This window comes from Melozone crissalis, unplaced genomic scaffold (genome assembly GCF_028551555.1).
Source record: "Melozone crissalis strain CALT ecotype California unplaced genomic scaffold, PUWL_Pcris_2 ptg000008l_1, whole genome shotgun sequence".
Taxonomy (NCBI): domain Eukaryota; kingdom Metazoa; phylum Chordata; class Aves; order Passeriformes; family Passerellidae; genus Melozone; species Melozone crissalis.
In genome coordinates, this window is record NW_026535786.1 from 458,115 (window position 1) to 482,555 (window position 24,441).

General features: G+C 39.8%; 1 protein-coding gene across 1 annotated transcript in view; it reads left to right on the forward strand.

Moving 5' to 3' along the window:
* The first annotated feature begins 2,547 nt into the window (after nt 1-2,547).
* Nucleotides 2,548-24,441, forward strand: part of TRPC6 (transient receptor potential cation channel subfamily C member 6) — a 76,041-nt gene continuing 54,147 nt past the window's right edge. The window contains exon 1 of the mRNA XM_054269903.1: nt 2,548-2,690. Within this exon, the coding sequence (XP_054125878.1) occupies nt 2,548-2,690 (143 nt within the window). The remainder of the gene's footprint in view (nt 2,691-24,441) is intronic.

Here is a 24,441-nt window from a genome sequence, read left to right on the forward strand (position 1 = left end):
AATATAAATCAGGCTGAAAAGATTCAGAATTTCAGCTCAGCATCTTTTTTTTTTTTCCCTTTCAAGGGCATTGAACATTTTTTGTTCCTATAATCTATCTGTCCAATATTTCTGGAAAAATCACACAGCTGTGTCATCACTGTATCATCAATAACACCTATTGAGTGCACCTTCAGGATTTGTGAAAGTTTTAGGATTGGTGAGAAAGTAAGAGTGCCTTGGGAAATACCAAACTTATGAGGCTGAAATAAGAATGAAGACCAAGGAACGTTTGGCATCTAGGAAGAACACCAACTGAGAAAATGAGAAATGTCACCTGCAAGCTGAGAGAGAGGAGCAGGTATCATGTGGAAGATGGGAAATAATCTAGGGGCATTCAATCGGTAAGCACAAGACTGAAGGAAGCAGCAGAATGAAATAGAGATAGTGGCTCTTTTGGCTCTAGTACAGACTGAAAAAAATAATCAAGGGATATGAATGCCCGTCAACAAAGTAGGATGGTACTCACTTTGAGAAAGAAGAAAATATACCAGAGGGGAGAAGAAAAAAGAACAGAGGGAAGAAAAGGGAAAAAACAAAGGTACCTAAAAGAAAACATTTGAAACAATATCAAGCCTAATATCAAATAGACTACTTGAAATAAAAAGTAACTGCAAGGATTTGGGAAATATACGAAAAGCACCAAGTGGAGAGGTAATGTCTCTTCATAAAAAAGTAGAATAAATGAAATTAAATCGCTACACACAAGAGCAGTGGAAGACATCAAGATTCCATCACAAAGTATTCTAGAAAGCAATTTTCTTTCACTAAAAATATGAGATATTATCAACAACATATTTCTCAAATGCAAAGCCTGCACATAATTTTGTGTTATCTGTTTTTATAGTAATATGAAAGAAGTAGCAACATGAGAATTACAAAATACCCATAGTATCATTGGTACTAAACTTCCTATTTAAAAAAAGATGTCCTTTAACAGAAAAAAATGGTTCGCAAAGAAGGGAAGATTTCCAAAACTCATTAGAGTGTAATTTTCAGAGCCATAGCTAGGACAAAAGAAATTTTAGAAATTTGACTGCAGGTATTTCTGCACCTCCTCTAAAGACCACGTAAATGTAAATGAGCAGCAGGTTCCTTCACACAGCTCCTGCTCTGGCAGTTTCAGTGGGTGAGCCGATCCCAGCGGCCCAGGCAGGCACTGAACCCACGGGCTGGCTGGGGCTGCTGGAGAGCAGGGGCAGTGCCAGCCTGCTCTGCAAACGACTCTCCTGGGGCTTGCCCAGTTGTTTTCTCAGCACATCACTAAATCAGGGGAAGGTGTGCATGCCTAGAGAGTACAGGGCTGTGTGCTACTCCATCACAAACACAATTCAACATGCGAACATGGCCAGGAACGAAGGAGTGATTTTATTTGGATGCACTAATGTTTTAGCTATACATTTGCAACATTTAATTCTAAATATCCCCTTATGAAATAGTAAGTACTATGTTTAACGTGGAAGATACCTAAAGGTCAGATGTTAATTCTTCAGTGCCATGCATTTTTCCTAGAAAAGTTTGTAATTACTTATTTGCAAACTATCATCAAACAAAGTGCTACCAGTGAAGCAGGATTCAGAAATATAAGTCGACTGAGTTTCGCTTAAGTGCTATTACTGCAAAAATATTGTGTTGTTTTGGGGTTTTTTTTTACTATGATATTTGATATTTTGCCCCTGCTCTTAACTGATGTTATTAGAGGCGATTAAAAACTAGCTCTTCTCTGAAACAGGTGAACAGAGGATGTTTCGGAGATGAAAGAAAGAGCCTGAAAAGGAAGTAGAATTTCCAATGAAATTTTCCAGTTTATGGGGAAGACTTAAAGTTGCAGATTTTCTGGGTGTACTTGACTAGCATCCATTTTCATTGATGCTCTTCCTCGGCCACTTACACGAGGACACAAGTGCAGCGCAGGCTGTCCTACCAAGGCACTGTAAATCCAAGCAGGAGTTCTGTTCCCAGCCGCGGGGAGCCACCGCCAGCCGCGCCGCCGCTCCTGCCGAGCTCCCACGGGAGCGTTCGGCGGGGTTCCTTGCCGACCACCGCGGGCCGTGCCCGGCACAAGCGGCGGGAGGCTCCCTCGGTCCCGGCGGGGGGACATGGCCCCTGCCCGGGGCAGCGCTGCGGGCCCCCCAGCGCAGCGGGGCCGGTGCCACGGGCCGCAGCGAGCGGCGGCGCCGGCGGGGGAGGCGCGCAGGGGGCACCGGAGCCCCAGAGGAGGCGAGCGGAGCCCGCCGCCCTCCCACCTCCCGCCCCTTCCCTCCGGCCGGGGACAGCCGCGCCGCCTGACGCGCCGCAAACTTTGCTGCCCCCGCTCCGAGCTGCGCCTCGCCCGCGGCGCGGCGGGCGGCGGCTCCGGCTGCCGGGAGCCCCTCGCTGCCGGGGCGCGGAGCGAGCGGGGCCGCGGCGCTGCCGGCGAGAGCCCAGCGCGGCCCCGAGCGCCTGTGCCTCCGCGGCGCTGCCGGCGCGCCCCGAGGGAGCCGCCGCGCAGCTCGGCCGCGGGACAGCATGAGCCAGGCGCAGCCCTACGCCCCGCGCAAGGGCAGCTCCCCGGCGCCCGGGGCCCGGCGGAACGACAGCCAGGACTACCTGCTGCTGGACGCGGAGCTGTGCGAGGAGAGCGCCCTGCCGCCCTACGCATTCTACCCCGTGTGAGTCCCGCCGGCCGCGCCGGGGGTCGCTCCGTCCCTGCGCGGGACAGGGGCGGCGGGCGGGGGTCGGCGCTGGTGGGCAGCCGTGTGGGGACCTGGCAGCTTCCCGCGCCTCCCTGGGGCATCAGCGGGATAGCTGTGCTTGCCGAGGCGGAGGAGCAGCGTTGGCACCGCCGTGCCCGCGCTGGCAGGTCTCCTCAGAGCACGGCGTGGTGCCTGCCCGCTGGCAGGGAGGCGAAGGGTGGCTTGGGCTCAGCTGTGGAGAGCAGGGCAGGAGACGTCGGGTGTATGTAGAACTGATGGTGTCTGATGCGTTTAATGTAATTGCAGAAATTTTAATTCCAGTGATCGGTTGCTCCCACCGAGAGAGCGCACACTGAAGGTGTGTGCATAAAACCATCCTCCTTTCATTATTGCAAAATAATTACAAAAAACCCCATCCTCCTATCATTACCTTTGTCAAGGCCGCGTAGCCTTGTGTAATTTCATTATGTGAGTTTTGGCAGGTAGTTATCATTTAAAGCAGAGTGTAAGAACATATGCAATAAAAGCTGAATTATGTAAACATAAATTACAAAGGTTCCAGGAATCACAACTTAACATCCACGTCTATTGGCGTTCAGTGTTGGCAGTGTCCCTTTGGTTATGTGCTGTCAGCATGACTACTGTAATTACCACTTGTTAATGCTTCTGAGGAGAAGCTACCCAACAGAGGGAAAATGGGTATTAAGCAATGCAAGATGAGTCCTAAAATCTCAGATGATTGCCAGAAGATGCATACTTTCTTTTTTACAAATTATATTTTATTGCTTAAATGGTAAATTACAGTTATCAGGCTCTCCTAATATTTGCTGTTTTATCTGTGAGCCACCTACCAGACACTTGACAGCTACCTGGATATAGGAAAGGAATAACAACAGTGAAACTGGGAACACTTACAGTGCTTGAATATTTATCAACTCAGCTAAGAAGAACCAGAGTTTTCAAAATTTACTGCTGTATTGCTATTCTTGAGTGTCTTTGTGGATCACTAATTCAGTATGCTCATGGAGCTGTGTGTAACAGCATATATTACTGCACATTGGACTTAAACCCTGCATATATGAATGCACATATCTAATGCATATATCTAATGAATCCCTTCAGAAAAAAAAAAGTTTGTGATGTTTATTCAGATTGGTTCTCACTAGTGGACTAAAGCTTTGAACTAATATGGCAATTCTGAAGTTCTTTTGCCATCTACTCACTCAGAGTGGTTGTGCAGATGTGAGAGGATAGAGCTTGCGTGAAGTGTTTCAAATCATCTCTTCGAACAAAGTCTGCAGGTCTGTGGGGTGCTGAAAATTTCCCTTCAAGAATGAAGTGAAAGAAGTGCCTGTGCCTGCAGCTCCTGGTCCAGCACTCTCTCAATGTGGGACTGCTTCTCATCACCTCACAGTGGCCATAGGGACAGCCTGCATCCTAGTCCAGTTGCTTTGTAGAACCAGGGTAGCACTAACCACAGGAAGTTATCAAGGGCTTGGTTTTCACATCGACGTTAGGCATGGAGAAGTTGTTCTTTGGGGTTTCTCTGGATGTGGAAAATAATCGCTTCACGGAGATCCATAGGCAATGCCTACATGTGGCCACTGCCAGGACTTGGCTGGCAGGAATGAATGCAGTGAGTGAACAGGCTCCTCTAGGCTACAGTGGTTACCAAACAGTTTTTGAATTTTTCTGCCTAACTTCCAGCTATATCACATCTCAGGTACATTTTGTAGATATGCCTTTTCAACCAAAAGTCACTGGTTTTGCTAGAGGCCTTCACATGGCCAAGAATTTAATAAATAATAAGCTGGGCCGTGTGTGGCATGTGATCCTTATACTCTGGTTTTTTTAATCCTCAAATTACTTCTATTTCCTGGTGCTGTTATGGTGATTAATGGAGATCAGTAATGCAGAGTACAGCTGATAGCCAAAAAAAGCTGAGTTTTACCTCCTTTTAAACATTACTGAGAGGGTAACACACTTACTGGCATAATATGGCGCATGACTATTGCTTGAAAAGTAGCTTGATACTAAGGAATAGTTTTTCTCAAGTGGTGATTTGGTGCTAATGCTGATATTACTGAGGACACTGTTTGTAGCACATGCTTTTCATGTGTTGTTTTGTGACTGCTGTTAAGTGCTGTAGCTTCTGGATGATAATAATAACCCAAACCATTTACAGAGATATATTTCCTGTATTTTAGCTCCTCTTTCTGGAGAACAGCTTTACTGTATCCAAGGTATCTTTACTGCAAAAAAGATTTCAAGAAGGTACCTTGAGTTTATCAGCTGTGCCAAGTAGGGTCACACAGTCTTTTGGCAATGGATGGAAGGCTTTTGCCTTTATATGTGGCATGATGCAAACCAAAATTTCAATGGAATTTTGTGCTGAAAAATTCTGCTGTTCTTTTGAATTTAGAACCTCAAGCGGGAAATCTAAAATTTAGGCAATCTGTAGAATGTGCAAACTAATTATTTCCAAAAGATTACTTACTTACTTACTCCAAAGTCTTACTTTTTAAGACTTAGACTTCTAAGATGTGTTAGAAATTATATGCAAGTAAACACTTTCTTCCTAGTGCTATTCCATGTGGTCATTGAGTCCTGCCTCTTATGTATCAAGAAATACACTGCAATATACGTGTCATTAGATTGACTATTGCAATACAAAAATGTGTCTATGTTGGGATTTGTCCCTCCTGTGCAAGTATTTCATTGGCAAAAAGCCCAGTTTTGAGGTTTAAAACAGGATGGAAAGTGCATTTTAATGTCTAACCCCAAGTCTGAGCACTGATGTGCAGTAGGATTTGGAAGTGATTGCACTTGTATGTAAACTTCCCTGCTGGAAAAATGTTAGTGAAGGACAGATTGTCAGTGTACTAAGCTAGTGAGAAGACACTAATTCAGTCAGACATCTGGTTAGAATGCTTATTTATACTTCACAATATTTTGCACTGTGAAAAATAGATGTTTTCTTATAGATGTGAGGAGGAATAATTGTGTATTAAAATGTCAGTTGTAAAGTAAATGAGGCACACAAGTTATCAGATGAAAACATGGGAAAAGGGGTTCTGATGTGCATAACTGCCTTGAGACATAGACTGTTCCTCAACTTTTGTGGTTTTCCAGCTAAGTGTTTCTTGAAATTATCATACCTAGTACATACATAAAAACCTATTCTTTGTTAAATAACATGTTTAATGATTTCTTTCCTGTCTGCAATATAATGGTTTCTGCCATTGACATAATGTAATTTTTATCTCTAGTCTCAACTGTCTTGCTTGAAATGACCTGTAAAATTATTTTCCAGACTCTTCATTAGACATAATCTCTTCAGGGAGTACTGTACAATGTGGCAGCTGTGTTTCCGATTGTCAACCTCTTTGATGAGATGCTTTGTCTTCTGAAAATATGTTGCAATAGTCTCGTTGAAATCAAAAAGGTAGAAGAGTTGGTATGGAGGGGGGTTCATTTCCTTTTATAGCCTAGTGTATGGAACAAATGCACAGATCACCACGTGATTTATGTTTGATGGATCTAATTCATACTGGGCACTGGAAAAAAAATCATATCTGAATCTCTCATATTCTGGGTGACTGAATGTAATCCCTTGGGTCTCGAGTAAAAGGACAACAACATTGTTATCAAGCCCCCCAGCTTTTAATTCGCTCTGTGTATCCTGCAAGCAGATAGAAGAGAATGCTTCACTTTCCACATCACACATATCCCTATTTATTTCATATTAAGTAGACTTTTCCCCCCACATGTGTTCATTTTTGGTGCAGGCTCGTGGGATTTCTTGGGTTTAGTTGTTAGGCACTCTTGTGTTCACTGTGTACACTCAGTAATTTAACTGGGCACTTCTTTGGCCACCTACAATACCCAGTTTCCTATGCTATGATTATGAATAATATTTTTTTCTTGAGCCATTGCGATATATCTGTAAGTTTATTTATACCCTAACTCTCATTTAGTCACCGAACAAATGAAAGTTGCCTCCCTGGGGGACATAATTTTATAAAACTGTAAGATTTCCATAAAAATATAAGTAATTTGTTAAATTTGCATGAGGAAGGTGGAGTAGTGATTCAGAAATGTGTGGGATGTGTATGGCATACTTTTCAATGCAAATGTAATAACCAGCATGCTGTTTGTCAAACATTGTCCCAGCAGCATTTCCCACCACAGAAGCTGAAGGTTATAATAACTGGCTACTTGAAGAATTCTTGCCAGTATTGGTATCCCCAAATAAATGTGATTTGGCATGGTGGGTCTGCGTCATCAGGCTGTGTTAGACTTTGCAGCTCTGCAAACATGAGCAGAAGAAGAGTTTGGTGGTTAAACTGTGTCCATCAAATTGTTTTGCTTTCATACCTCAGGCTGTTGTGCGGTGTGAGGCAATGCCTTAGCAGAAGGCCTTAAACTTGAAGTGCACACAGTGAGTTTTATATACAGGTTTGTGCACTTACTTGTGGGTGTAGCCATTGCTACACAGAGTCCACTCAACAGGAGGCTTAAAGGATTTGTGTTGATAATCAGTGTTTAAATCTAAGTTTGGATAATTGAATGTGGACAAAAAGCTTAATGGTAATTAAATGACAGGCAGTGTTCTCTGGAATGGATTAACATTTTTGTCTTGAAGTAGAAAGTTTATTATTTGTTTAGCACTGACATACACAATCAAGTATACTATTTTTAGTAAAATAAAATGTGTGGAATATAATGTGAAGATGACTGACTAAGGTCTGGGTCTGGGCTTACCTTCCATATCCATTTCTGTCTGACTACATTTTTTCTACTAATAGTGCATTTGTCAGCACAGCTCTATTGTAACCCTTAGTCTGATATGTTTGAATACATTTTTGTCAATATTGGAAAAAACAGCCAAAAGGCAAGCTTTGGCAATAAGAATAAAATGTGAGATTTACTACAAGAACCCTGAATAAGTGAAATAATGGCATATCAAGTATTGTCATTTTTAGGTGCTTTCTCAAAGCTGTGTGGGAAGTAGATAAGTTGTTTCCTGAAGAGTTGAATGTAGTTCCCTTTTGTTTAAAAAAATTACTAAAATATCAATATTGTGGTTGTGAGCTCAGATTATGCCAGCTCAGAAGAGCATGACTGGAGTTCAGTTTGGTCTTAGAACTTGATTAAACACTGGGTTTGATGTCAGTATTTACCTTTGTGAAGAGAACAGAGAAGTGAGGATATTTAAAAAATATTTAGCATCTGTGAGGCCTTTCAAGCAGGTAGAAAGAAGGATCATAAACCAAAGGATCATGGTTGATCTGTAGAAAACAATGCGGACCACAAGGCCTGGTGCTGCTGCAGCACTAACAATTTTGCAGACTATTCAGTCTGGAGAATTTCCATAAAGCTTTGTGCTGTGTTACAAAACCCTAGAAGGGTTTGGTATGGGGGAGATCTTAAAGATTGTCATCTAATCCCAACACCCCTGCTATGGGCAGGGATGGCACCCATTAGATCGGCTTGCTCAGAGCTCCATCCAACCTGGCCTTGGACACTTCCAGGCATGGAACATCCACAACTTCTCTGGGCAACCTATTCCAGTTGTCTCAGAACCCTGTGAGTAAAGAATTTCTTCCTCACAGCTAATCAGCTCTCTCCTGTTTTAGTTTAAATTAAAGCCTTTTCCTCTTGTCCTATCCCTGTCTGCACATGTCACATCAGCTTAGCTAGCAGCTAGATAAGTGAGGGCCCAGCAGACTGGAGGGGTGGACTCAGAGCTGGTCTGGTGCCTCCTGTCATCTTCTGTCAGCACTGGGGTTAGTTCAGAGGAACACTTGGTTGTGCTGATTTTCCTCCTGGCCCAGCTTGGGTTTCTCCTGTTGTGCACATTGACTGACTTCAGGACTGATGACTGACTGCTTAGCAGCTTTTCAAAGGGGAAGATTCCCTTATCTTTAAGGAGTGATTTGTGTTTTCTTTTCCTTCTGTAAGGTGTTTGCCTGCCATCAACGTGTGTCAGCTTTGTAAAGGCTGAGTAAATCTGAAGTCATGATTTTCCCCCTTATTTGGAACAACTGGCCAGGCCAGACTGATAAACTTTGTTAGTCCTGTTCTGTCTGCATCTACTAGGCCTACCAAGTAGTAATAGCCCACAGTAAACTTCTATGAGAATTTTTCCTAAGCAACTGTTTTTCATGATAGAAAGTTATAAACCAATTTTCTTTTTTGCTTTTCAATGCAGTAATTGATTTTCTGTACTAGTTTTAATTCCACTATGTTAATCTTTAGTTATATGCTTTTCTTCCTTAGGATAACTTAAAATTACTTTCAATTTTCAAATATTATAAAAAATGTCTTAATGAAAGAAACACGCACTAGAAATTTCTAGTTTATTATCTTCATTTGCTAAGGTTGAGACGTTATGTTTCTTGGAGTTTTTTTCCGTCTGGATTTATTAATTTATAGTTAATTCCAGTGAAACCACAATGATCAAAGTATATTACATGCAAAAAGCTTTTGAAATGGTAATTGAAAGGTTATAGAGCTTTATTTGGGGATATGTGGGAGAGGAGTTTTTGAAAGTTACATGTGTGCTATACTAGTGGTGCTTATTCAAAGAGAAATCCTGTGCTCTGAGAACTCTCAAGCTTCTCTTATCCCTGAAGGATAATTCTGAATGCTGGGGGATCTGCCTGTGCCATGTCCACTGCTTGTCTTTTGCTTTCCTCTGTCCTGCAGGAGCACTCAGAGTAGGGTGGTTGCTCACAGGGTTCATTCAGGCTCTGCAAAGGATCATCCTGCTTCACTGGAGAGTGGGTTACCTAGTTATCCTGATGAATCTGTGGTAGGCTGTGGGAAGGCAGCAGGAACTCTTCCTCTCTGTAGATTTTATATTCCTCTCCCTTTAAGAACTCTTCCTCTCTGTAGATTTTATATTCCTCTCCCTTTAATTACTCAGGACAGTTTTTGAAGACTGCTGCTATTGTGGGTCTTGGAGTGAATCTTGTGCGTCTCAAGTGAGTTTTAGAATAGTACTTCTCCCCATACAAGAGAAAAATTTGTTTTCTCTCTTCTAAGTGTGGAAATCTGAGTTAAAAATTGCAGCAACCCTTGATAAAAATACAATTGAAGTGCAGTAGCACTTAAAAACCTTAGCTGATATGACTTCATTTTCAAGCAGTAAGCACGGGATGAAGCTTTTCAAGGATACTGGGTATTTGGTGTGGCTTCTCATCGTGAGATGTTCTCACTTCAGGATCAAAAGCTCTGGAAAACTTGGGCTGTAATCCATATTATTGTTCAAGTCCCTTGGCTGTCAGTGGGGCTGGGAGTCTGTAGCAAGCTCTTGCTGCCCCGGGAAGACTAAGGAGTTGCAACAACATGGCAGATATGGTGGAGCAAAAATAGCAATATCTTGAACTGACATCTAAGCAACAAATAAAACCACCAAAAATTAGGAGGAGAGAGGGACTTAAGTTTCTGAAGATAGAGTTTAGATTTTTTGAAACATTTTGCAGAGCACTTCTAACAAAAATGTCAGCAATAGCATTATCCCCAGGTCTGCAGAATGCATGCTGAATATGGTACAAAGCTGAAGAAGTTAATGTTTCCTACTTTTCTTCAGGAAAGAATTTCAGAGATTTAAGTTAGACAGCTATTTAATCATTTAGCAACATCTGATGTGAGCACATTTGTAGGTAAACAGCAAATGATGTGACAGTGAAATTTCAGAACTTCTTTGTATGATAAAATAATAATGATCTTACCTAACAAGTTGATATATAAAATATACACTGGGATTTCTTACCCCACAGCCACTTCCATCCTAGAATCAGCAACACCATTTAATGCATAACAGGAAGAGAAACCAAAAAAAAATAACCAGGGCAGGGATTTACAGAGACAGCAAGGCTAATGCCTCCCATTTTACAAAGCTGACTGAGGATCTTTCATGACCTGAGGTTTCTGTTTTACTGATTTTACATCAAATCTAAAAACCAGCAGAAATTTCTCTAGTTATCAGTGATAATGCCTTGGAGGCAAAGAATATCCTTTGTGGTTTAACTAGCTTTGTGCAGGGCATGGCTCAGTGAGGAAGGTGCTGGAAGCAGCACTGCTGGGTGTCTGTGTGCCTTTTTCAAACTCTATGACAAGATTTCTGACTGCATACAAGTCTTGATATCTCCAGAGGGCCAGAAAAGGCATGGAAGTACACATTGAGGAGGAGGGGAAGTAGAATCTCTGCAGAGGCATGTGGTCCAGTTTCTGTATGTATTTAGAAGCCTGAGGACACTTTTGGGGAATCAGAAGTGCATGACAGATTCAGCGGGAAAGTGTCTTTTGTTGAGTGAGATGTAATTTCTGAATAATTTCTATGTCTGGAATAATTCTTCTGAGTCTATCAATATTATATTGGCAGAGGGGGGATCTGGTTGCCCCAAATATGAATTTCCAACCAGACAGCCTCTTGGCAGTGGCACAGTCAGCTGAGTGCTCTTTATTCTAAGAAATATGGAACAAGATTAGTAGTGCTGAGTGCCATCTGAAAATGGAAATGTGCCCATCTGTGCAAGCTCTCATCCAGACTCAGCAGCAGGCTGCTGCTGGTGAGGGGCATGGGGTGGCTCTTTTTGCATGTGATGCAGGGTTGGGATCCTGCCTCTGCCTGCTGGGTTTGTACTTCTCTGCTGTGTTGTGATAGCAAGCAGTCAGGATCATTCCAGCTGTGTGATCATGTCACACTGCCTGTTTGTTCAGGTAAGCACAGCTTTTTGTCATGCTCCTTGGGCTGCTTCTCGTGTTGCTGTAGTCATAACATTTGTCCTGAGTATAAGCCATGGGTCATTGGTGGAATATGTTCAGATATGCTAGCAGGTGTCACTGTCCTGGCTGAAGAGTCAGTGATTGATGGGATCACCTTACCTCTCGCTCTGCTCAGTAGCCCCTGAGCCCAAGACTGAGACAAAAGTTAGAAGAAAACATCTAGTATTATTCCAATATTCTTCAAAGTACTACTTCTGAGAATATAAGAGGCAGTAAATATGAAATTATGACTGCTAAATACCTTACAAAAAAAGGCAAGGTGCTAAAAGCTATGTAACTGGAGGAGATGTTTAAAAGGAATCGAAAAAGTTATGAATGTACAAAATAAGACTGCCTTTTTTTCCCCACCTGTCTCCAGTCGTCAATTAGCATCTTCCTAGAAATTCAAGGTAATTTCCAAAAAGCAGTAAAGACAGATGTGGCTGCCTTATGTTCTTGTGTACAGGAATGGGACATTGCAGAGTGGTGGAGAAGGATAGTAAAGCTATTTTCATGACACTTTTCATGTGCAGCATCTAGAGAAATGATATGTCAACTAGAATAACTTTATATCCCAGACATTATTGCTGCATGAGAGCATGGCCCTCTGCTCATCACACTTTTGCACTTACTGCTGCTGCACTTACTGCTGCTCCAGAGCGTACATGGCATAACACTTACAGGAGAATCATGAGGAAAAAAATCCAATTTCTCAGTAAATAAAAATTTTAAGTAAAACTCTGAAAGTGTGTGTTCTGTCTTTTGGGTTTATTTCCTTCCCCTTCCCTTCTTCTTGGATGTCACCTTTTATGCCTGGCAAAAAAAAAAAAACAATTTCATTTTTCCAATACAAAATATAGAGGAAGGCTGTGTTCCCATTTCCCAAGTCCTATGTAAAAATGAAGGCTGAGTAAATCTAAAACTTCTGCTCATGTGGAATATTACTGGTGTAGTATCTGTTTTCATGGTTTAAAAAATCACTTTCATTCTTTTTTTCCAAATAAGTCTTGACAGCACTGTTCTCAGAAGTATTCTCCATTGGCTTTTTGATCAAAAGTGTTTCAATATGGCTGAAATAAGAATGGTTGCATTTGGTTTGTTGAAGCCACCATAAATCATGCAGGGGTTGATCCAGTATTAACTGCTTTTGAATCCCCCCCTGGGATGGCTGTAGAGGGCACAGCTCCAGCTCTGCTGAACTCTTTCCCGCTCTGCAGACGTGACTTGAGTCCCTGGGCAGTGCTCAGGCTGTATCTGCTTGTCGGTGTTCAGCTCATGGTGTTTTCTCAAGAGACCAGCCCAGGCAAAGCTATGGTGACCAAAACTGCAGTTCTGTCTCCCTTCAGTGGGAGAATGTAGCTGATTGTGCTGTGGAACAATGCAAAGCTCTACATTCCAGATCAGTTACAAAGCAACCATACAAATGCTTTCTTCTCCTCTACAGTGTAAAAGTTTGGATTCAGGGAATGAAGCCTTCCCTCGTCCCCTTAATTTTAATGTATTTGGTTAAAATCTGGTAAGTGAGGTTAGACAGTTAGACAAGCAAGATGAATTCCTGATGAGGTTTTTTTTTTCAGAACCTGTATACAGCACCAAATAAATGAAAAGGCCACTTTGATTCTTATTTCTCCTGATGTACTTTATTTCTCCAGGAGGAGAGTTCCCTTCCATGCCAACAAACTACTACTGTATAAGTCTTAGCTCTGCTGGTGCCCATGCAATTTCATGCTAAAAAATGGTGTACATTGTTATTCTGCTTTGATTCACTGGATTCTCTGGATGTTAAAATCATCATTCTTTATCACTTAACACTATTTAAATAAGGAAAGTTTTAATTAAATTACAGTTCTTCTCTGAAGCATGTTACAAATCCAGTATAATTTGATAATAAGTAGGACCATGTGAGAACTGGTTCTGATTGGTATTTACCATTGTACCCGAAGGTAAGTGCTCCAAATTCTTACAGTTTGAATCAATCTGTCAGTTTGAATAAATACCTCTTAGGAAAATTTCTCATGTCTATATTTCAGTGTAGTGAATTATTTAGCAGTAAGGTAGGTTTGTAGGGTGTCAAAGACCAAGTTGCAAGACCAGTTTCAACTCAGGAAAAACAGAAATCTCAATCCACAGCAGCTACCTGCCAGAAAAATATTAGCAAGACAGAACTCTTCTTGTTTCTCTTCCTTATGTTTTTTTCTTGAAGATAAAGGTCTCAAGGTTTTCTCTGTATAGTCTGAAACTTTATTTTCTACCTGTGAAAGCAAACTTCTTGATTTTAGCTATAATAACAGTCTTTGTCAAGTGATTGTAAAATTCTCCCCATGCTATTCTATTATTATTACCTGACTGGAGAGCAACAACAGCTAATAACATTGTCATGTGGCTAGTTAGTTCATGGATTTTTTCTGTTCTGTGGAATCAAAAGCAACATGGTGTTCAGTGGAGGCCAGGGAATCTCTTCTGAGTGACAATGTTTGCAAATGTCACATGTTCTGCAAAATATTCTGCAATTCTAAAGTAACGGTAGCTGTTAAAGGTCTCATTCTATGCCTTTGATCTATCAAATCTGATCACAGCTCTTTTGTAACTTGTGCTCTGTGCTGCAGTCACCATTACATCTCAGATCTGAGAAAGCCAAATTATCATTTCCTGCTGGAGTTGTGTGTGTGACTTGCCACCAATTCTGTTTTCTCTAAAAGTGTCACTGAGGTCGTGATAACAAGTACTTGTGCATATCAGGGAACAATAAACATCATCATTGTTTCTTTATTCTTATAAGGTAATTAATTTGCATAACAGTAATTACAAACATTATAAGTTAACCAAAGTAACTCCCTTTTTTCGTACTGCTTTCCCTTTTACATATGCACACATTGAAATGCTAAGATCTTCTGCAGGAACTCCTATTCATCCTGAAGTTGCACTGCTGCAGTTTTTATTGCGTGCGTGTGTGTGTTAAGGTAAATTTAATGCTACTGCATGGATTCTTTAAGTAGAAGTATATCACATATACATGATGAAAATGGCTTATTCCTAACAGAGATGTGGGAAGAGCATCAATAGGCACGCTTCATTATTTTCCTTCAAACACAGCTGTTAAAAAAATGGTCTCCTGGACATGAGCATTGTATATTGTGCAAATCTTTACTTTTTCTAGGTAGGAAAAGTTTGCAAAGATCTAATGTTCTCTCTAAAGTTGAATTTAGTGTCAGCCTTTCATCATTGGTTGAGTTACAAATGCAGCTTCTCAGTGAAATTTTAATTTTGTAGAAATACGAGGTCAGATCCAGATTCATATTAGATGATGGACATATTTTATTTTATATGGAGTATATGGAAGAACAAATGGATAGGCATGTGAAGTTCCTGAATCAGTTCAATGTGACTGTTGAAATAATCCTAATCATTACCTTTTTCTCATTTGTACTTGCTATATTATTGTATATCTCTGTTATTTGAAACATTATTATCTCTAAGTTGCTCTCTTTAGTATAATTATACTCTCTTCTACTTTTTTTGCAAAATAGAGACAACTCACTGTTCCTTGTTCCTCAGATGCCAAGCAGAAAATGCACATGCTGCTTCTGCAGAAGGAAGCAGCTCTGTCACTAAACCCCTGATGGCTCATCCAATTCCAATAGATTTTCCTATTGCTCTTTTCTATTCAGATGTTTAAAAGATCTTTAGTACTTTTTCCTGTACTCTGAGTAGTCCTGAGGTTGTTGCTTGTCATTTTCCTAATCAGTTGTTTACATGTTGTTCATTTCATATCCAGTCCCTTTTATTCACAATTGCATGCACTCATAAATTATTCCAGTTCTCCTGCAATCATGAGACATATATTCAGCATGGAGGATCCATGATGTTAAAATCCCTATTTTTCTCCCATCCTTATTTTATTGGCAGTTTTCTTCAGTTCAGAGCCCTCACCCATGACAGGTCGAGATTAGTGAGAGATACACAAAGGAGAATATATTGAAAGATATTATATTTATAAAAAGGAATAGCATCTGAAATAAAAAAAAACGAATGTACTCTGAATAGTATTTCACCATGAAAGATTCTGAATGTGGAGACTCTACCTAGGAATTTGATGAGATCTCAGGGCTGTTACATTTCATATTTGCAGTTTTCCTCAGATTTCAGTTATGTTTGATATTAGTAGTCAGATCTACAAGAAAGAAATACAGACTGAATAGATCTTCTGAGGGTAAAGGAAACACTCAATTTTTTATTACAACCCGGAAGCTGACTAATCTGATTAAGGCATAGTTTATTCCTGTGTTGGAGTGCTAGTTCAGTGCTGACTGGAGGGCATGTTGATCTGCACTGTTACAGACTCACTGTTTTGTGTCATTCACTGTAGGCTTAATGGTTAAACCATGTAGGTGTGTTCCCCCTCATTCAGTTAGCAATTTTTTTTATTTTGTTCCATTCTTTTCTATCTTTACTTGCATTGCATGTGGAAATATTGGAGTAATCTTAGTTACCATGTTGTTTCCTGTCTAGGATTTGTACTTCGCAACTTGATGGGGTTTTGTTGTGAACTCTGGGTTTTCTTATCCTTACATAGGATAAGAACAATCCTACTGAGGCTCTTGTGCATGTTTTTCTTAAAGGATGCCCAGTAGTCTTGGTTTAGGACAAGCAATTAAAAAATGTGGCTAGCTAAAATTAATAAACCTTTATAAAAATAAAGTGAAAGCAATGTATTTAGACTTGTTACCTTCTGCAGCATTCCTCAGACCGAGTAACAGAGGAAGCAGCTACCTGAAGAGGTGTCTTTTTAAGGTGTTTTGCATTACTTTGTTTATTCTTTTTCTAATCATTTCCAGGCCTCCTGTTCAAGATGGTTTTTGTGTTTCTCTGACATTTTTTGCTGATACCATACCCTATTGCCTGGAACTACAGCTGTAAAATAAACTGTGCTAAAGCTATTGGTGAAAATTGTGTCTGACTCATGCCAGAAGTAATTCATACCTCTAGAAGACCAGGGAAGAGGAATAAAACAAGACATTGTGAGTTTGGTCTGAATTCTGTTCAGTGCTTCAACTTGTGCTTGTATCCCCTGATGCAGTTCCTGAATTGCTGTATTGCAATTGGATTTAAATGCATTCAGTGTCTAGGATGAGCTCTGTTATCTCTACTATGTGATAAATGTTTGTTTTCCTTCCTTTTATAGATACGTATGTAACATACGCATGTGCTCATATATGTTCTCCCTTTTGAAAATAGATGGCATTAATTGGAATTAAAGGAAATTACCCCCTATCATTAAATGATCAAAGTAGAGAGTTCAGCAGAGCTCTTGACACTGCCAGCACAAGCTTGTGTTGTTATCCTATCACTGTATTGTTGTGTTTATCCTCACCTGCTGAAAATTCTGTGGGTGGATGGTTTCTGGACCTTACATTATATGAATTGCACAAAGGCAGGCAGTCAGGAGTTCCTTCTCCATCCTCATCACAGGGGATTAAGGTCCCTAAGGGACCTTCTGAGCTAAGGAAATGCATGGCCCTTCTGGCTGGATATCCTTCAGTAGGCTTACCCAGAGGTGCAGAGAGAGTCAGGGAGAAGACAGGACCATGTCTCAGTCCCAAGGTACATAAAAGGGGTGTCTGAAGTAGGCAGCCTTGTGGGGTGCACTGGCACACACAGAACTGTTTATCTGGTTTTGCGTCCAGGGAGGTAAAATCCCAGACGTGGGCAGCAGGCAAGCAGTGTTACAGAAGCTGCTGCTTCTTCTGAGGCTGGGTCTGAGTATAGGGGCTCCATTCAAGCAGAATATTATTAACTTATGACCAGCAATGCATGAAAGAATCGCTGTTAGCAGCTTAAAAATGAAAGGACTACAAGGCACTTAATAGCTATTAGTTTGTTGTGACAAATGGGATTCTCTGTGCTTAAATTGTAGTTCTTTAAAATTCTGAATTAATCTGTGCACAAAAGATATGTAGGGAGCAGTGGAAGTAATATGAAAATGTAAATTATCTAAGCCTACCCATAAATGTGTATTCAACCTTAAGACCCCTATAATTCAGAAAGCACTTTACCCTGTGATTAAATCTTAATAGTTCTAAGGCAACTAAAGTGAAAAGCAACAAACTACTTTTATGAACTTAGACGTTAGTTAAATAAATGGAAGTGGAAGAAACCCACCCTAATACTTTACTATTCTTCTACAAAAATATTTTTTCTAGTTTCACATATTTAGTATATTCATCTTACTGACCTTAAAAAATGGACTTTTAAATATACGAAACCAATTCATTTAACTTTCCTAGTTCACATATTGTATCACACCCCTAAACATGATTCTGGCATTCTGTGCTTCTAAATGTTTTTAATTATTTTTATGGGTTATTACATTTGGAAGCAATAAATTAAATTTTGTCTAGTATTTAATTGAATATTAATGAGTCATTTAATGGAGTTGATAATAATACGAGTGAGAAATTTCGAAAGGCATAAAAATTTAATTCAGGCATTTAACATTAGTGAACAGTGCTTATATGATTTGACAGAAGGATGGATAGGCATGGAACTATTTTACTTTTATTGAGCTAATCTGTTTCTCTGTGTGGATTTTATAAAGCATGTTATAAGGCATTAATGCCTTGACTTGTCACTTTTGCAGATTTAAAAGGGTTAAAACCACAAGATTATTTGCTTAAATGAAGATTGACAAATGATCTGGCATAGATGAACAGTAGGATTTTTATCTCCTAAGAGGTTTTATTGACTGTAAAGTATTAGAATGAGAATTAATTTAACAGTGATGCTTTTTTCTTGCTATCTGACAATTTAAATATGTCAGCCCTGAGTAGTGGTGTTAACTCACAGTAGAGTCAGTGCAGAGAATCATACACAATGTTTCATGTCTGGTTGAAGAGCAAGAAATTGAGAATAAGTCCTGCTGACTACAAGGAAAAAAAATCAGCTACTGAATTAATTTTGAAGCACAAATTGCAGTACTTATACACTTATACCTGGATATATCTGAGAAAGTCATTAAAAACATAGAGTGTATCTTGGCTTTACAGAAATTGTTGAAGTATCTACTGACAGAACTTCAGATATTCTTACAGATGACAGTCAGGATGGGAGAACAAGTGCTGTTGTACAGTTCTCCTGCAGTAGCCTTCAACCTCTTAAGTTTCAGCTTTGTTTATCCATCTCACATCCCTGCAGATTGTTTATTGAAGGTGAAGTGTATTTGACTGGGTATTGCCGGATTTATGTAACACTTTCATTTCTAGTTATAAAAATTGTGCTCTGTTTCCTGCACTTCTCCAGATACTGACTGGTTGGCTTTTCCTTGTGCAGGCTGAAGGGCTGTGTGGATTCTCAATTACCTGGATGACTTACATTCTTACTGATTAAACTGCCTTTTGTCTGTGTCTTGTGAGGGGTGTTGTGTTTTGATTTGACAACCTTAAAAATTTGCATTTTTTGTTGTTAAGTGGATGACTGGATGATTTTTAATTTGCAAAACTACAAAAAATAAGTTCACTGTAATCCACTTTCTTTAATGTCAGTTCAGGCCTCTTTATGTTTATCTTTGGAGTTCCTATCATTGACAAAAACAATTGTTGGGAATCATGGTACCAATGATGTCGTAAATGCAATTGAGACACAGATAAATATAATGGGAATAATGGGAATTTTTGCATGAGAGCATAACTGGGAAAAAAAGAGTGGTTTTGTAACAGCTTGCACCATCTTGAGATCACTCTTATTTAAGGCATTGACTGTGGGAAGGGAGCAGTGTTTGTGCAAAGTTTATATAGATGGATAACACTGAGATATATTTTATTTGAAGACTAACTTATGATGAACTTTAAAAAGCCATTTTTCATACGTGCAAAGCCCTCCAAATAGTAAATTTATTTTAGGAAAGTGAAGATTAATTTTTCTGATTATGGGTGCTCAGATTGTAACATCACTTACAGAATGAGGAACTTACTGCATGGGCAACTATACCTACTGTGAAAATAAATGTCTTTGATTATTTTTATCTGGCATTGGATTTAAAAGATTTTGTGACTTTCAAATTAATTTCCTAATGTGAGCTTCAAGGTTTGATAAAGTTGCCTGTGGATGATTGTGGCAGAATGTTTTTATGTTATCTTACTGAAAAAGTACTAGGTTGTCAGCGACTCAGTACTCATTTAGCTGTATTTTTTCCAGTTACAAGTGTAAAAACTTCAAGGAAAGTTAATGGTGACCTTCAAGCCTGAAAAGCACTGAAACATTCTCAATTTTAAAGTTACATCTCAATATGCATAGTACACTATCAGGCTGAGAGCTTTCATTAGAGACTTCTACACTGTGAGTTGATCACATTTTGATTTTGGGACTTTTTGAACCAGATAGAGGTCATGATTTATTTTTTTTCAATAGGGGTAGGTTTCCAACTCAGGGCAAATGGATACTGTGGCTTCCATATTGTAGGGCAAGTTTAGTGAAGCAGATTTTAATCTATGCTTTCTTTACTCTAAAATGTACATTTCAATGACCAAAATTCCCGTTTAGAGCCGGAAGGCATCATTGCACTTGACACAATAATTCACAATAGAAAGACTCTGTAACTTATTCTCATGTGGGTATTGAAATGTCAAAGGGTTGTGTAGATCACCAGCTGGAGTCCTTAAAATTTAGAAGCCCTTTCACCTTCACACAAGCTTAGGCATCCTAAATATGGCCAGTAACTAGAAATTTATGAAATACAATTGGTAAAAAATAAGCTACATTTCAGTCAGATAGATGCTCAGAGGAAGAATTAGAAGTCTGTCTCTTGAAATGAAATTTCATGTTTGTAGAGTTGATTCAAAATGCTATAAAAGGAATATGGAAAATATTAAAATAATTTTTTCAAAGCCTATCAGAAGCTTTCAGTTCTAAAGGCAAGCAATCTTTTCTTTGCCATTTCTGGTTTTAATAGCTCTATCAGATAGGGGTGATATTTTGTGACTACTGAATGGTAGATATACCAGCCCCATTTTAAGAACAGAATAAAAAGTTTTAGACAGAAAATTGAAGAAAGGAATAATATGACAAAATTAAATGTAGCAAATTGCCAGCTATTGCAAGATTAATTGTATATTAATAAGAAGGACAGTAAGAGTTAATGTACCAGGACTCAGTAATCTATTTGATATAATGTCATATAGGAATTTATTTGTTAAGTTAGGAAATACTGTTGTCATTGAAGAAATTGCTTGGTGGAAAGAAATTAGAGTTGAATTCTAGTTTCCAAATGTTTAACTTCTACAGTTTTTCATGATATAACTCCTTGCCTAGTTCAAGGAAATATTTTTTTCTTTTGTCTTTGAAGCATTGTGTATTTAGAAATTTTTTGTGCAGTGGAGGTCCTTCCAGATCAAGAAGCAGCAATTCAGTTCCTTCAGTTTTTTTCAATAGCTGTTTCCTTGACTTTTAATAATTTATTACCATACACCACACCTTTCTGGTGATGATTTGGTCCATATTCAAACACTTGTAACATAGTTGTCTCTCAGAAACAGTTCCTGTTTCTTATGTTTCTCTGCTTCCAAAATATACTTATTTATTATTCCCAAATATACTTATTTATTTCCTCAGAGAAGATCCAGCTACTTCATGTTGCACATGGTATTGTTCAGCTGAGTTTGAACAATTTCGGTCTCCAGCAGTGGAGACTCCACAAATTATTTTGTCAGTCTGTGCCACGGGGGAGCATTTTTTCTTTAAACAAAGTCAGAATATCCTGTGTTGCAACTTCTGCTTTTTGCATCTTGTCCTTTCACTGAGATGAGTCTGGCTCAGGTATTTTCATACCCTTCCAGCAGGTCTTTATAGAAAGCAGTAAGATCTTTACCTCAGCTTTCTTTCCTTCAAGGCGGTTAACAACAGTTTCCTCAATCTCTTCTTTAATTTCTTGAGCTCCAGCACTGTGGAGCACTTGCTGGCCTTGCCCTGTTATGTTCATGTCTTAATTTTGTCGTGTGAGTCCAGAACTGGACACAGTACAGTACAGTACTCCATATGTGCCCATCAGAGTCTCAGCAGTGCCCAGGAAAGGCTAAGGACGACTTCCCTTGATCTGCTGGTAGTGCTGTTACTGATACAGCACCGTACAGGGTTCATTGTCCTTGCCAGAGGGGCACATTGCTGAGTCTTCTTTAACTTGAGGATCTTCACATCTTCTGTGCAATGCTGTGTATTCTCCAGTTGTTCTCCAGCTTGCTGCATTGGTTTAATCTGTCCTGGATATAGATTTCACAACTGCCTTTGATGAAGATTGTAATGCTACATTTGGCCCATTTCTGTGGTCTACCCTTTAAACAGCAGCCCTACCTTCCAGGGCTCCCACCATCTTCCCAAAGGTGTGCTCTGCCTTGTCATCCATGTCACGCATTAAACACTATTAAATACTAGTGTTGTTCCAGGAGGGATGCTCTACTAACCAGCTGTAGCTGGGCTTTGTAGTGCTTGTCACTACCCTTTGAGCCCAAATAGCCTGGCATTTTTGTGCTCACATTATCCTGTCCCTCTCCAAACCATACTGCATCAATTTGTCTACCCTACTGTGGGGTCATATTGAAGGCCTTGCTAAAATCAAGGTCAGTGACGCCATAGCTCTAGCTTGGTGCAGGGAGACCAACATCTTGTCATGGAAGGAAGTCCAGTTATCAAGTGTGATTTGCTGCCTTTTCCACCTTGTTATCCTTCATGTGTGGCAAATGTCTTCAGGGAGAATTTACCACAGACTTCCCGAGATAGAGATTGGACTGATTCACCTGCAGCTGTGCACTGGTTACCTCTGGGGAAGTCTTTTTTTGAAAATGGGTGTGACATTTGCCTTTTTCTGCAAGAATCAGGAACTTTTCTCAAATGCCAAAACCTTTGAAAGATAGTACATGACAATCTTGCAATGGTATTGGCAAGGTTCCTCAGCAACTTCGCATGTGTCTGATGTGATCAGTTGTACTTATGTATATCCAATTGGTCCAATTTAATATTCTGGTAATGTAGGTAATGCTTTACTCCCCTGCACTCTGATATTTGGCTCACAGACTTGAGAAATTTTGCCTGTCAAGGCAAAGAAAACAAGCTCCTTAGACTTACTCATTCCAGTAGGTTCACTGCCACATTGAGTAATGGACCTATCTTCTCTTCATCCTTCCTTTTTTTCTATTTGGTTTCTCTGAAAACCTTTAGAGTTGCTTTTAATTTCCTTTGCTAATTGTAACTTTACCCAGACTTTGGTTTACCTAGCTCCATCCCTGTGTGGTTGGACAGTATCTTTGTATCAAATCAAATAGTTTCCTCCTTCTTCCACCATCCCTGTTCTCCCTTTTTACACCCTGTGCTCAGTCAGGACATTGTTGTTCATTCATGCTGGCTTCCTTCAATGCTTTTTTAATATATCACAAAGGGCTCTTTCCATACTTTTGAGGAGAGTGTCCTGAAAACCAACAAGTCCTCCTTGACTTTTTGCCTTCCTACAGGATGCTGTTGAGTAGCTTTCTAAACAAGGTCATGTTTGCTCTTGTGAAGTCCAAGATTCTTAATTCTGTTGTTTGTCTTGCTGCCTTCTTTCAGGGTTTTGAGCTGTACAACCTCACAGTTCCTGATGACAAGGCTGTTGATGACCTTTGTATCTTATACCAGTTCTTAGTTTGTGTGTAACAAGTTGGAAAGTTCCTTGTCCTGCTTTTTGCATAATCCGTATAAGTGTCTCAAACAATTCCCTTCATGGTTTAAGAATTGAGAGTGTTTCTGGACCTGTTTCCAAATGTTCATTTTCATGGAGCCACCCTGTTCTCAACAGTGAGAGAGTTTACTGGAACTGAGCAGAGTGGCTGTAGTAAAACATTCATTTTAACCAGTGCAGAGGTCGATGAGGATTAGCCTCACAAGCGTGCCATGCAAACAGTTGACTAAACTTGTGAAAAACGCTGTACCAGCTAGTGCCAATTTAAGGAACACATTCCTTTGTTCTGTAAAAGAAGACTTTCTTTAGCTCTAAAAAGGGGAGAGATACAGAACAAATGATAGAGAAATTTAAGTGTGTGTCTGGATGTGTTCTCCCAAGCACTCAGCCAGTCCCAACCTGGGAAAATTTTAAGTAGAGAGTTTACTGATAGTAAGAGACAAGTGGTCTCTTAAAACACCCTCTGCCCCCCATCTGCTATATTGGTTTTCTTTGCTCTAAGAGTCCATTTCCTGCTGATTCTAGAAGGAAAGCCTGAAGATGTAGCTGATGCTTTTTGATTAAACCTGTCCATGCACACTTCCAAAGCCCTGCATCTGACACATGCCCTGGAAGCTTCCAAGATCACAGTATCCATTCTCCATTTCCATCTTTCCCACTCCCTGCCTGTCTCCATTTGGCTTTACACTAAAGAACCTCTCATATGCAGGTTGGGAGGGAGTCGTATAACTCTGCAGATTTTTCAAAGCAGATTTTGGACTTGATCCTAATAAATAAATCTTCTCTGACAGTTTAATCTAGCTGCATATTATAGCCACAATGTAATCATTGAAAAGAATCTTCTCTGACAATATGCTGGAAGGCAGTATATTTATAGTTATACAATAGAGGTATAAATGTGTTCTCAAATATTTCTAATAAAATCAAAATGGGTCATAGTGGCAAAAAGAAATTGGCTAGAGCAACACTTACGAATTTATTGTATGATAGTATTTAATTGAATAGTTACTCACAGTGTATGGGGTTTTTTATGTTTTTAATTCTTTTTTTACTGTCTACAGTGTTTCTTCTGGGTGTTTTGCTTCCATGAACTCCTCTGGATGGTACTTCTGATCAATTTATTGAAATGATTTATGAAGGTTTTGTGTTTGTAGGGGTGGAATTTAAATCTGTGTATTGATGTAATTCTGCAGTGATGGGCATTTCCTTCTGGATGGAGATGTCATGACTTGTACTGAACTGGAGCTCTTCAGC